Here is a 15,194-nt window from a genome sequence, read left to right as displayed (position 1 = left end):
TGGCAAAAATAAAGACGACGACTTCAGTCAGAGTTGTGTGCAAAAACTTAGGGGAGGTCGTTTAGGTAGGTAGATTTACTGGCCACTTGGGCATTGATCAAAGCTTCCACAGCTGTGTCTTGATAAATGTCTTGTGAAAATAAGGAGAGAGCTTGTATGGACATTCAAAGATTCTCTTTCTTGTGTAAGTGCAGATTTTTCCAAATGTGTTACACAGCACTGTGATACAGCAGGAGCAGCAGTTTGTTAATGGGAATTGTGTGATTCAGGGAACTGGCCGTTCGGTAGAAATTGGCAAGAAACCAAACTGGGGGGAAAAAGGGAAACCTGTAGAGTCGCTACAAATCACCAGTGGTATCTGTTGTTGCCTTTGGGATATTTGTTAGCAAGGATTCTTTTTTTTTTGTAATTCTACCTTTGCAACTTTTCCTGTATTCAACATTTCAACAATTTAGCAAAGTCCCCCTGATTAAAAGTGCAGTCGGAGCCACATATCTGATTAGTTTCGCAAGCTGCGTAATATTTTTCACCGTTCGTATCCAGGACCTCTGATTACAGATAAGTAGTTCTGCGCTTCTTCAGGGCTCCCATGTGCACACAGCTCAAGTTGGAGAGGTGAGAGGTTTTGTCTTTCACAAGAATTCCTGGCCAGCAGTGAGCTTCAGGATTTATGTAGCTGATTAATTGCTTTTCAAATAAATCTCAGGTGTGGGACTTTGGGCTGGAGGGAGAAGGTGCTGCCAGACCAAGTGAGAGAAATTAGGTGACACAACCGCAGCATTTAAGTGTGGCTTATGTTTTTGTTCTTGTTTGAAAGACCAGACGACTGATTTGTTAGTCTTTATATATATATATATATATATATATATATATATATATATATATATATATATATATATATATATATGATAGATAGAGATATTTTTGTTTTGCATGTAGTTTCCTTACTTAAAGTATTTAGTCAAGTTGTCAAATTGTCATTTCTGGTAAATATCTTTCCAATAAATCAAACAAGCATATGCAGGGGCTGTGACCTATATCAGATTTGTAAATAGTTGTCCCCTTAAACATAGTGGTAGCATCCACCGTTTGCCACTGATAAAGAGTTCATACATGCATCACTTCCCTCTGGCTCCAACCACACTGAATTCCTTCACTGTCTTTATCTCTGCTTCATCTATCCCACCTCTTTTTCCTTTTTCTTCACAGCTATCTATCTCTGTGTGTGTGTGGGGGGGGGGGTTGTGCTTCCACCAACCTTCTTTACATTTCATCAGCCTTTTTTTTTTGTGTGTGAAGCAATCCAAGCACTATATGACAAGTACTATACAAACAAAATGAAATGTAGGGTTTTCCTCGTCTTTCTCATGCTTTGCCTTGGTGAGTTTAATGAGCCTTGAAGATGGTGGCGTGTCTGTCATCGGTACCTTCATCACCGTATCGATGAGGGACAGAACAAGACTCGCAAATACAGATGACTCTCCCTGGGACACACACGGGCGATAGGAAAGTTTACATTGTTTCTCCAGCATTCTCGTTGATTGCACTCAACTGTTCAGTGCACGCTTGGCTTTCTAGCCTCTCGTGTGCAAGACTGATGAGCTCTGCTTCAGCAAACGACAAAACCGAATATTTCTACGAGATAAGCTCGTCACCAGGGTGTTCGGCTTCACGTCTTTTTTTTTTGTCGTTTAAGATAGATCTGGTTGGCCTTGTGCCTGTATTATCACATCCTCCCTTATCTAACACAACCTTCTCGAAGCATGTTGATTTATGGATGGCAGAAATTTCTTTCTTTCCTGCTTACCTTATATCATGAGAAACAGCTGCCATCTTTGTAACTGGACCAGATTAAATGAGTAATAAAGGGAGAGAGTGAGTGTTGCAGAACCAACCATTTTCACCAACATTCACTGTGAAGCCTCAAAGACACAGCCAGTGTGTTTGTGAATGAAGAAAAGGAGCATGAGCACAGAAATGCCTGTGGTGGTGGTTGTGGTGCTGCGCTCAGATTATGGCCAGCAGAGCCACATTGAAGGAAGTTGTACAGACGTGAAGATAACAAGCAGCCAGACTCCACGATTCTGTCTCTCAGATTAATCTTCTCCACAAGCATCAATGCTGCATTTTCTCTCGTCTCTCTATTTACTATCCAGCCTTTTTTTTTAGCTTTAGCTCCGCATCACCTTGTCTTTCATCACAGGCAGCTGTGCCTTTTCCTAAAAGATACCATTGAATCTGACTTCTGCATTTATGGAAAGTTGGGTTTCCTGTGTGTGTGTGTGTGTGTGTGGGCGCGTACCTCCAACACCAGACCTGTTGGAACAGGCTCTCACATCTTCACTCCGACGGCAGGAAGCGTGTCTGCAGGCTAGTTCCACCCCTTCCTTCTCCACCCACGTATTATATGCACACATTAGTGAATCTCTTCCAGGTGGTTGTATAGATGTCAAATCTTAGCGCGAGCTTGAAAAGCAAAGAATTATAGACAATATTACTTCGAAGCCCTCGGTAACACCTGTGGGGAAAAGATCTCACACCCTCCCATGTGAACTAATCAGCCGGTTGATGTATGTCACCATAGCAGCTTCCGCACTTTATCACTTTAATTAAAGAATGAGCTGCATTCACTCATCTCTCATTTTCCTTTACATGAAAATATGACCTACAAGCCTGCCCTTCTGCGCTAATGAGTACCACAATTCAGTTTATATTCTTTGTTGTTGTAATCAGTGAAACAAAAGCAATGTTACAAGAAATAAAATATGTGGGTTACTATATCTAGACTACATTCTGACACATTCTGAAAATTCATGGATATCAGGATTAAAAAAACTTATTAAAACGTGTATCATATCCGCATCTAATCAGCATGCAATAAAATAAATGTTAATAAATAAGAATAAATATTTATTTTTATTCTGTCAGTGTTTATTTTATATACATTTTTTTTGTTTTGTTTTTTTAAGTCTATCGGGGGGGTCACGGTGGCTTAGTGGTTAGCACGTTCGCCTCACACCTCCGGGGTCGGGGGTTCGATTCCCACCTTTGCCTTCTATGTGTGGAGTTTGCATGTTCTCCCCGTGCATCGGGGGTTTCCTCTGGGTACTCCGGTTTCCTCCCCCAGTCTAAAGACATGCATGGTACTGTAGGTTCAAAAATTGGAAAAATTGCCCTGAGTGTGTGAGTGAATGAGAGTGTGTGTGCCCTGCAATGGGTTGGCACTCCGTCCAGGGTGTATCCTGCCTTGATGCCCGATGACGCCTGAGATAGGCACAGGCTCCCCGTGACCCGAGGCAGTTGGAAAAATGAATGAATGAAAGTTGTCTATCATTTAAATGTATTATGTACATCTATAAATATATAGGATCTAAATGTGTTATAAACATGATTCTATTACTGACCATTCTATTATTTAATATTTTTTTTAATTTAAGAAACCGTTTTCTCCGAGAAAGAAGTGAAACAGGATTTTATTATTTATTCTTTTTCTATTTTTTTAATGGCACACCTTTGTCAGGACGCATACCATGAACCACAAAATGTCTTCAAGAATTGTTATAGATTGTTATCGTCTATCAGTGTTACATGAGGTAAACTATGCAAAATGAATGCATTGTATACAAATATATACTTTATTATTTCTCAAAAAATTTGATGAAATGAGATTTAGCGTATTGAGTCGACTCATTAAGTCGCCAAAAAAATCATACAAAATCATACAAGATCTAACAAAACTGTACATACTATAGATTTCTACACTACTGATGTCATTTCTGATGGGTGTAAATAAATCACTCGTAGCCAATAAACCTGCGCTCACTGCTGACACACACACACACACACACTCCACAAGATATAAACCTGGAGTGTTTTTTTCCTAATTATTTGTCCTGAGCTAGAACCAATAACCCTTTTTTGTCCGTGTGACGTTCTTGTGAATAAGACCGTTCACTCCGTAGATCCTGTGTAGTGTCGCACTGCTGACAGAGTGACTGTGAGAAAGATGGGGTGTGAATACTTCACCTTCAGCACTCAGTGTTTAGAATAAGGGGCCCGAGCCTATGAGCACTCGATTCTCATAAGCTCCTGCTTGTGGAAACATGGCACATAGTTTCTGCCGGGGGCATAACGACAGACAGATTCCTGTTTGTGGAACCTGTGGGAGTAATAAAGCAGCCGTGAAATCAAAAATAACTTCTAGGCCTTTTTTTTCTCCCCATTTTTTTGTCTCTAGTTTTATTGAACACAAATAAAAAAGTTGGTATGTAGATATACATTTTTTGTGTTCTGATATTTTCTACTGAGAAAATAGGGAACTAAATTGGATCAGTCATCCCGTATTATGTATCAGAGGCTGCCTTGAAAGCTTTAGCCCCGCCCCTTGAAGCGATCTGCAGAGATGAATAGAGGTGTGTGTGTGTGGGGGGGGCATTTTTTTTTAATCTGCTGATTAATTTATAGGATTGCAGTATATAATAGAATTGCACAGAAAGATGTTTTACCAGGAAAAATAAGACTGCTTTTTGGATTTCACAGCAATTTTTCAGTTAGTGAGTGAGTATATTTCACTGCCTTTTGTTCAGTGACATTCAGTGATTCCACTCACTTAAGGGATGAGAAAAATAAACAACTGGCGCAGACTCCCAATCCATCTCTCAGCTCACCATTTATTCCAAAGGCATCACGAATCTCAAGCTATGTTATTAGCAGTTCAACCAAACACACCAAGTCCTCGGTTGTGTTCTGAGCGAGTACGTGTCCGTGCACGCAGGGGGTTGATATGCACGCGCTTGAAGAAAGGCAGACGTCTCGAAGGCGTCTGCTTGTTTACATTGTACAAGAGTTCATTTGACTTTCAGTCGTAGCATTTCAGTGCTCTGATAATGAGGGCTCTCGAGGCCAGGGCTCCATGTGCACTTTCTTCACACCACTAAACAAAATGATGTTTATGGCTGTAGTGAGGTTCAGTGTGAATCAAACAGGACGTGCTCCTGGCCCACCAGATCGTTAAGAATTGTCGAATTATGAGTGCTGAATCATTTATTTACTTAATTATTTAGTTCTTACTTGTTTCTCCTCAGGGTCAGTACCTGCCTTCAGACCTTCTGTGCCCGGAGACGTACACATGGGTGCCCATAGAGAAATGCGTCCCCCGCCTTGAAACCTCAGCCTACTCCCGTCTCCTTGAAGACGCCCGTGCAGGTAATGCTCTCTAAAAATCATGGCTCTATTAACCGGCACTCTCGGTTAGTTTCAGCGAACACAAGCAGTGTGTCGACCCATATGCAGGTGTCTACATGCATGCAACTATTCAGAATGATCTTAAGAGTGCTTTTGTTTTGTGATCTCTGCTGAAAACTATGAATTATGTTGTGGCAGGGTAGTGTTTTGCCACAGCTTGTTAGCTCATTAGTCCCCCCCTTCCTTTTCCTCCTCCCCATGAGACCTCACATTGTAAGAGTTTACCACGATCTTTGAAAGAAAAAAGGAGCACTGCGGTAAACATCTGCTCATTTATCACCGGCTCTAATCATCCAATCGTGTCAAAGCAGCGCAGTGCATACAATTATGAAGGTACAGGTCAAGAGCTTCAGCTAATGTTCATGTCAACACTGTGGCATGTATGTTGGTGCCAGAAGAGCTGGTTTGAGCATTTCAAAAAGTCTCTGGGGATCTTCACACACAGCAGTCTCTAAAAATAAGAACAAAAAACCGTCCTGTGTACAAAGGGTCTGCATGCTGAAACAGCTTGGTGAGGAAAGAGACTGTTTTGAGCTGACTCCAATAATCACTCTTTACAACCACGGTGAGCAGAAAACGCACAATAACAGACCTAGGGGTGGAAGAGCTACAACAGCCACATCATGTTCCACTCCTGCCAGCCAAGAACAGGAATCTGGGGCTATCATGAGCTCAGACTCACCCAAACCTTACAGGTGAAGATTGGAAAAGACCAAGTGACCAGGCTCGGATGAGTCCGTGCATGCCGTCGTGTCAGATTCCTGTTCTCGGCTGGAAAAATTTGCGATGCTTCATCAGGAGCGCTGATAGCAGCTCTGATAGTGTGCCAAATGTCAGCAGGTAAGAGATAACATCAGAGATATGCTCCATATCAGGTTTACAGACACACTCCGAAGCAACTTTAATAGGAAAAGCTATTCATGCAATTATCAGCCAATCATGCAGATAGATGCAAGTCAAGAGCTTTAATTACTGTCCTATTAAACATCATAGTGGACGTGAGCAGGGTTGATGGTTTGAGAAAGCCGTGATCTGAAGACCATCAACCCTGCTCACGGACATTTAGCTCTCTTATCAGCAAGGTAACGGTAAAGTTTCTGAAATGCCTAAACCAGCCCATATGGCATCTATATCCATTCCATCATAAAGTAGAATGCAAGCCGTGTGTGTGTCCTTATCACTATGGCTTGTTCACTTTACCAGGTTATAGTGATAGAGGTCTGATTTCTGAAACAGATCAAATTGATTTTCACAAGAAAACTATGATCTTTACAAAGCAAATGAGTTTGTTTGCCAAGTGTCTATATGTAGTCATGCGATGTGAACGAGGACAGATTTTTCCCTTCACCGTCAAGCCACGTCGACAGTACAACTCATCAAACCTTAATGAAATCTAAAGCAGGAATTGTATTCAGAAGATGGATGAGGATGTTGACTTGAAACTAAGTCGAAGCAACTGCCCAAGACGTCAATGCCAAAGAAACACACTCCCATATACAGTAAATACCCCTGTGACTACGTCCACACTGCTGGCTCCTCTCCTGTACCCACACATCACTCAGCCTGACAGTGCCAAAGGAAGCTCGCCATCTGGACCTCAGTAACTGTTACAAACTGTTTGCTGACCATCAGAGCAAACAGTGACACGGGGGCTTGGGCCAGGTATTCATTTGTTTCTTTTTCTGTGATGGATTGTCTCACACAAGTCGTTATTTGTCATTAGATGAATGAGGGCCACGGATGCATGTGAAAATCTGATGTAAAGGAAACAAGCTTGCCATGTCTACATTACATGCCTTCATTTTTGCAGAGTAAGAAGTTAATAGGACTTGCTTATGTTAAAATAATCTGGATTAGAGCCAGTCTCTGACAGAACCCAGGACCCAGTGCAGAGCAGTTCAGCCAGGTCATGCATGCGGTCATTCCTGGACACTGAGCAGATAATGGCCACGATGATGGTAATAAGAATAGAAATAATATCACTGCCGACTAGCAGACGCCAGAGAGAGAGGGAGAGCCTGACAGCCTGTGGAGCAATTACTCGTTCTTTTTTTGTTGAGTGTTTTTCGAGACCGATTCAATTTCTTTTTTCACCGTTTGCTTTAGTCCATGCCTCATCTTGCATTCCTCGTTCACACACTTCTAATCTTGTGTGTTCTCTGCTTGGGAATAATACATAAAATTGTTGGAGAATATTTGTTCTGGAAAATGTTTCCCAATGCTGAGCTCGATGGCGGATATATTTAAAGAGGCAATGGTAAAAAAACAAAAACAAAAAACCATTAAACTCTTCTTAAACTGTACCAGTTAATCCGTTTGACTTGATTTCCCACAATTCTTACCTAAAGTACATTTAGACTTCTGTACGCTTGCTACTTTTAAATCCTGATAATTAGCTGCATTGGTTATTTGCTTTTATGTGCTTATTAGCCATATCTGCACTGCATTGACAGTAAGACAGTTCCTCAAGCTGGGAGACAGCCATCGACAGGTATTACTTTAACCAGTGGCTCCAGCCAACATTTAGAGGGCTGTGTAAGATGTAAAGTAGCAGTCCTCAACACAAAGCTCTTTGTTTTCCCTTTCTTAAGCATGGTAACAAGAAACATAGAGAGCGACTATTATTCGGCAAACACAGTGAGGTCATAGTTGGAGCCATTGCCCTCCTGGCAGGTCATGTCAGGACAGAAGCAGATCTGCCACTGGGAATTCTGAGACACCACAAATCATTCCTGTACTTATCTTGGCCTGATTTATTTATTTTTCCTTTTTTGTTTCTTTGTAGTTCTTGATTGGCACCAAATTTCTGTTTCTCTTCTCTTGTCTGATATCCTCATAGATCTGTGATTTTACACAGAGGAGATAAACAGGGCTTAAGTATGGATTAAACCCACTGTATGGTGCTTAGATTTTTTCTTCCTGGATTGTTGATGAGGACAGTTTAATGTAAGAGGTGATCATGTAATTCCTTTCTGCTTCATGGCAATAAATGCACTATGTTAACTAGGGCATAAGTCAATGAACACTTTAAATAATGTGTATGATGAATAACTACAATCCTCACAGAACAATGCTCACCATTGTAAAAGAACTTCCTTGTTATATTCAGTTATATTCATGTTTTTGCAGTGCCTGGGTCCCAACTCAGCAGTGCGTAACACTCAAAGTCGGTCATTGCTTGCAGTGTTAATGAGCCTATATTGCTTTACCACCAGTCCTGCCTGGCCTGTTGTTTTTGCCGAAAGGATGCCAGCTAATTCAGACTTGTATTTTTGATGCAGATCTTCTCTCGCCCTCTCTCAGACTGCATGAGTCTCTTGTACAGTCTGATGTATTTCCCTGCCTTCCAGTCTCACAGAGTTGTTTGAGGAGGAGGAGGAACTTTGCCAATTGGAGGCCGATGAGCATAATTATTGAAGGCATTGAGATTGCACTAACCACCTTTCTGCTGTCAAAACCTAAGCCAGAGCCATTGTGCGCTTACGATTTAATCGAATCTCCATTCTTGCTTAAAAACACGAAATACATGCAGCTGAGTGGAGTGTGACTTTTTTTGCAAACATTTCGAGCGGCAGTGTTCGTGTCGGATTGTTGGCGGTTGATTCGTGCAGGCCTTGCACACAACATCAGTGCTTGCAGTTATGCCGTTCAAAAACATAGCGAAAAAGAGACCAGAGATCATTCAGTGACAATAAGAGCTGCTGACTTCAGGAGACATGAGCGACAGTAAGCGTTGGTGACTAGATTCGGGAGTGTCCAATGACGCGACTAAGTGAGAAAAATTGAACTAGATGCAGCATCGGTGCAACGACTACCCCTAGAGTGCATGTGATCCGGGGCAAAGAGCACACACTGCTTCTACTTCACCTCGTGTGATAATGATGCAGATATACAGTCTGATTTGTTAAGTAGAATGCTAAAATACGCCAGCCACTGATGAAAGTTATTACTAAGGCAACCAGTAGTAAGACTTCATAATACAGCCACTGGTGACTACAGCTGTATTTGTGAAGTAGCTTTAATATAGTTAGCTACTCAGGACCACAAGCACCCTTATACCTCTGTTCTTTCCTTTTCTCTCCCCTATTCTGCATAAAGTGTAAGAGTGAAGCCAGTATATCATACTCATAATGCTCGGAATGGTATGTCTGTGGCCAGGCCATGGTCGGGGTGGGTGTCTATGTCTGGCTGTGCTTATTGAAAACGTATGTGGAGATTGTCAAGTCAGGCAACCTATTGAGCAACAAAGGAGGTGCTGTTTAAAAAAAAAAAAAAAAAAACCTGACCAACAGAACTCAGTGGTTTCAATAAACCCCTGTCCATGTTTTTCCCCTGTGTTAAGGCTTTAATGCCTGGTGAAAATTAATAGATAGCAAGGTATAGCAAGGTTCTCTCTTGAACCATATGCTGTACCCCTGGAGGCATGTCTTGTGTTTATGGCTGTTAAAAGCCCTTTATTTTAAATATCAGTCATTACAAACATGATTAGAAAGACAGTGAGCCTCGTTTATCAACCTGATTCTTAATTCATTTGCTGGAGCTTTTACACAGAAACTGAGGAACTTTTGTCATTTTGGAAAAACGTTCGTACCCTGCTCGTGTGTGTGTGTTTGTGCAGATTTTTTTGCAGACTAACTCTAAACTTCTGTCGTGTTCAGGTTGTGTAATCTGCATGGATTACTGCAGTTTCGTATACAGAAGGTTAAATCGCTCCGTTTACAGCAGTTAGCAGACGTCCTTATGTAAAGCTACTTATAGAAAAGATTTGGAGTCTATAAAAAGCACATCCTCACGCTAGATCACCAGGTCAGGCACCAAGAATAAAAAAAAAACTGAACTGAAATCTAGTAATTTTATATTATTGCTGAGTTAAAGAATACACTTTTAACATTGGGCTATGAATTTTTCGATTTGTGGATTCTTATTTATTTATTTGTTTGTTTGTTTGTTTTTGTTTGTTTATTTTTATTGTGATGTCACAGTGCAGAAGCCTAGAGAGACTGAAATATTTATCAATATTACACACACAAAAATCTTTTTGACTGGTGTAAAAGTGAGTCCAAACTTACACTTCTACTTTTCTGCCTTGGTTCGTTTCCGTTTCATTTCATGCTCAACTGTCTGTGCTCTTGACCATTTATGGAGTTTTGTGGGCGTCACTACATGCAAATGAGTCAGGAAGTGTGCGCTTGTCAGTGTTTCAGAAATCCATCAGGAATTTTTTTGCTTGATTTTGGCTTACACAAAAGAATTGTTTTTTTTTTTTTAAATCAACACTACTCTGTTGTGGATCAATTTGTAGGTTCTAAAAAAAAAATCTGGATAAGAATTGGACTCCTTTCTGAGTGCAAGGTTTGAATTGAGACACAGATACTGTAGCTTCTGTGTCTTTGTGGTGTTCTCTTCTGTCCTGTTTACTGCTGAAGTAAAACCAGTGATGGAGTTTCTGAAAGGCAGCAGTCAGGCCCGGTCCTCCTCCTCCTCCTTCTCCTAAACCTCCTCCTCCTCCTCCTACTTCTTCTTATTCTCCTCCTCCTTCTTCTTATTCTTTCCAGAGAAAGTCTTCCTTATCATTCCAGTTTGACCGCTGACCTTGAGTCGTGCAGTGAACCTCCGGTGCCGCTGACTGAGAGAGCCTGGTGCCCCTCAGTAGGAGCTGTAAATGAGTAAAAAGGATGGATGGAGCGGGGAGAGGGCTGTTTATATGTGCAGCGGATGTTTGGATTGTTCATAAGAGAGCCTCTGACACCCTTGACAGCTCTGCTGTCAAAAAGCCGTCTCACTCTGCCCTGTTTACTCTCACAGTTTGACATCTCATCATATTCAGGCCTTTTCCCCTCCTATCAATGACTTTGCATGCTATTTGAGGCTTATAGACATATCCATGTTTCACTGGTTCACTGCTCCCTCCTTTTTCCCCTTTATTCCACAGTATTTCTCCATGAGAGAAATACTCTAAAGCTCTTAGACTTTCACGTCTGAGCCAGAGATGAGTCCTTCATGTTCGTTATGCAACTTATTTATTCCCAGATCATGTCCAGTCACATTTTCTCTTTTTAAAAATGTTTCTAGACTAATTTAATATACATAATCATTAAGTGTGTATGTGGAAAAGTTTAAATGTTGCCAGAATGCCTTTAGATTCTTTAAACAAAACTTAAATGAAAACCAAAAGAAATTCTTTCCAGAGGAATAAATGCACATATCTGCCAAACGGAGAGAGAGAGAGAGAGAGAGAGAAAGACAGCCTCAGGGGGTTTTCAGAACTTCTTTCTTTCTTTCTTTCTTTCTTTCTTTCTTTCTTTCTTTAGGGATGTCTGTCCTTCTTTCTCTCCATCTGTGCATTCTTCCTTCATCCTTATTTTTGTACATCCCCACTTCCTCTTCTTTTCTCTCTCACAGTTTCGAATGTGCCTCATACATTCTATTCAAACACTGACACACACACACTGCCAACTCACACTGACTGACTGACTCCGCAAAGCAGTTCGTTCTTTCTTTCTTTCTTTCTTTCTTTCTTTCTTTCTTTCTTTCTTTCTTTCTTTCTTTCTTTCTTTCTTTCTTTCTTTCTTTCTTTCCTCACTCTTTCTAGAAGATTCACTCATTAGGATATGGATTGATGTTGATAGTTTCATCCAGTCAGGCAACAATAAAATGTCATTACTCCCTAAACCCCCACCGACCCCCTTCACTTGTTATTTCTTCCTGAGCTAGATTCCCGTGAGTGGCTGTGGGCTTTTGACAGGGTTTTGATGGGAATATTTTAGGAATGTGCTGCAGATTTGACTATACTCTCCATGCGTGCAAAGTTACAGAGGCTAATTTGCACCTACAGCCCCCCTCCATCCCTCCTTACCCCAAACACACCCGCTGCTCTTTTTCAGTTGGCTTCAGATAACTGCATCCCAGACACAGAGAGGAATCATGGGTGGTGGGGGTTCAGTTTATCTATTAATAACAATCATAACGCTCCACTTGAGTCATCTGTCACTGCTGCCCCCGCCAGCTTTTTCCCTTCCTAATGTTTTAGTAACTAGCACAGAAATAACTATGATTATAGATGCTTCTCGAAGGCTTGATTTTTCTCCCATTGTTAGCTCTCTGGTCATGGTGTTGGTTTATCTGTTTTCACAGGTGAAACCCAGCAATCTAACCAAGATTAGAGATCATGAGCTCTTCAGTGTTGTCAGTGTAACACTGTATCAGGACACAACTGTGCATCAGAAACCACCTGTCAGTCACATGTTCCAACTTTTTCCAATAGTTCTCTCTTTCTCTTTGCCATTTCTCCATCGTTCTCCGTCTTTGTCGTTTTCGTCTCTCTCGTTTCCATTTTCTTCATCTTATTTGATCTTATCGACCTCATTGCCATTCTTCTCTCTCAGGCTCTCTCTCTCTCTCTCGTACTCACTCGCTTGCTCTCTAGTGAAATATTCGAATGTTTTCAGACAGCAGAAATGACTCAAAAATGTCAGAATTATCTCTAGGGTTTGTTTGGAAAATGCCACAGAGAGCAGTAAATGATCGGCTTTACCTTCAGTGTATCCTGTCTGAAATTCTCTCTGTCTCTCTCTCTCTCTCTGTCTCTCTGTAGGTGATGTTCGTGCACTTAAAGATCTTGGTCGTGTGCTGGTGCTGCACAAGAGGACAGTCATGCCTTATGCTGCCTACTCACGAAAAAGGAAAGGCTGCAATGACGAGAAGGAGGTGGAGCAGTATGCAAGACTGTTGGGCCAGACGTGTGCCGAGAGAATCCTCCTCTACCGCTCTTAACTCGTTCTCTTATTTAGCTCCGCAAGTCTAATGGTGTTCATAATCTACCCTTAGTATAATGGTGTTGATTTGGCCTTTTTATTCTCTCTTTGTATTGTCTTAAAGCTTAAAGGAGTCGTATAGCTCTAAAGCCCCTGTCTATGTTTTGTTTGAACCCTCGTAATGTTATTGAGCACATTCACAAACTGTAACTGTGTGTAATCAACCTCACACTAATATACAACTCACAATTTAGAATCAATATAATTGATTGAAGACTCCGTGACGTGCTTACCTCTACTTCTGAGGTCCACACCACTATGAGAGCTACCAAAGACACAAACAAAGCAAACGAAGAAGAAGTGTGTTTGTTTTAACTGCTAGAATGAACTACCAAAAAAAATAGAATGTCTTGTGTGTCACACTGGAGGACTAACATCAGAATTAAGGGTGTAAAGGCTCTTGTTAGATCATCAGCACATTCTGGAGCCATGGAAGTTACACCTTATCTTCTGTTATTTATTTCCATGCCACTTCAAACACACAAATAAAATCATTTATGCTCATTTGCCTCTTGTCTCTGTCTACCGCAAAAGAACGTACAGGACACAAAGCAAGGAATGTTCCATCGTGAGCTGTGAGGAAGATTATCCTGATTGTACACAGCCAAACATTACAGCCTGGTGGGTTTATTTGGATTTGGGTCAATCACTCATGTATGTAGTCAAGGGAATGCCAGTAGGCACGGGCTGAGCTCCAGCGCTCACCTGCTGACACTAGCTTTGCTGACACGAACTTCTCTCCAGCAGTCTTAGCCAGCACCCTCATTAAACTGTGGTTGGGAATCAGGCAGAGGCTGGGTGGCCTTGGTGGAAACCAAACCAACCAATGTTCTCGTAACCTTTCCATCACAATAGCGCAGGGAGCATTTATTCCTCCTGACCTTAGCTAGTCTGGCTCTGTATATTAGGTCTGCTGGGAAATGAGCTGTTCCAGCAAGTGTGCAAGTGGTGCTGAGCTTTTCTTCTAAATTAGCAAAACCATTAGAGTCGAGAAAGATCTGTCTCAAAGTCTAAGTTCATTCTGTTGAAATATATATATATAAAAATTCTGGTGTCAGAACACTTCTTTAACCTATTTTTAAAAATAGCAGTGCACGTGTGTCTCGTCTGGTTTAATAAAATGCAGTAAAAAGACGATTGCTGTGCTCATTTAACTGCAAACTAACATGCAAAACGTTTTTCCAGTTAAGCTTGGAAAGATCAGATGAACTCGGATGTATTTTTTTGCATCAGTTCTATGCTAGATTTTTAGTTTATTTGCTTTTAAACAGAGAGATGATACTCAAAATTATACTCAGAGTAATAAAATATATTAGAAGATAGATCATGATTATATCAGCCAACACATTACAACACATACAGCAACCACGGACATTTTAGAAAAGCCTGTCTGGCTTTAAAAACATAGGGGACTGGATGAGGAAACTGAAGAACATGGAGGAAACCCATGAAGCATGCTCATTTCTGTCAGTCTCCTTCAATCTGACATTCTGTTATTCTCATTATTTGTCTGTTCTCCTCCTGTTCTCTCTCTCTCTCTCTCTCTCTCTCTTTTGGGGGATCAACAGGAACCCATGCAAACTCCACATACACAGAGTGTAGGTGGGAATTGAACCCCTAACCACAGAGGTGAGAGACAAACAAGTACCCAAATGACTTCCTGTTATTTATCATTACCAGTTAAATACTAAAGTACTACACTTTGCACCGAGCGAGCAGGAAAAAAGTCACTTTAATTTCTGGGAATGGGTTAAAAAGGGTGCTGATGTAAGCAGACAGATCATTCTGACGTCACTGGTACCGAATACAGTTCCTCTGAATCAGCCAGACAAAAAAGGGCAGGAGGGAAAAAAATCAGACATGTATTATGTACACTTTTTCCCCCATTCAGTCTGGTAAAATCAACAAAGAAACAAATTATTAGACTGTAAACCAATCTATTTAACGACATATTGTCAGTATAATGTTTAAGATAAGGTTACAAGGTTACTGCAAATCCAATCAGCTCGATCAATCGCTTCTTCCCTCCCTCCCAGTGTTCCCAAATAATCTTTCCCATCCTATTCAACCTTGCTCTAGGTATTATTAAGCCTTTGTTCAAGTTGTCTGAATGCTTTGTTGTTCCTGCTGATCGAT

At 41.1% G+C, this 15,194-nt stretch overlaps 1 protein-coding gene across 10 annotated transcripts in view; it reads left to right on the top strand.

The window, feature by feature from the left end:
* Nucleotides 1-13,562, top strand: part of LOC113655310 (arginyl-tRNA--protein transferase 1) — a 74,929-nt gene extending 61,367 nt beyond the window's left edge. For all 10 annotated transcript variants that reach the window (XR_007140390.1, XM_047812398.1, XM_047812399.1 and 7 more), the window contains 2 exons: nt 5,085-5,205; nt 12,839-13,562. Coding sequence is in view for 9 of the 10 variants with exons in the window: in XM_047812398.1 (XP_047668354.1) it covers nt 5,085-5,205; nt 12,839-13,017 (300 nt within the window). In the remaining variant the exon portion in view is untranslated. The remainder of the gene's footprint in view (nt 1-5,084; nt 5,206-12,838) is intronic.
* Nucleotides 13,563-15,194: the final 1,632 nt, after the last annotated feature.

The sequence above is a fragment of the Tachysurus fulvidraco genome, chromosome 4 (assembly GCF_022655615.1).
Source record: "Tachysurus fulvidraco isolate hzauxx_2018 chromosome 4, HZAU_PFXX_2.0, whole genome shotgun sequence".
Classification (NCBI taxonomy): domain Eukaryota; kingdom Metazoa; phylum Chordata; class Actinopteri; order Siluriformes; family Bagridae; genus Tachysurus; species Tachysurus fulvidraco.
This window is presented reverse-complemented; position numbering and strand designations above follow the sequence as displayed.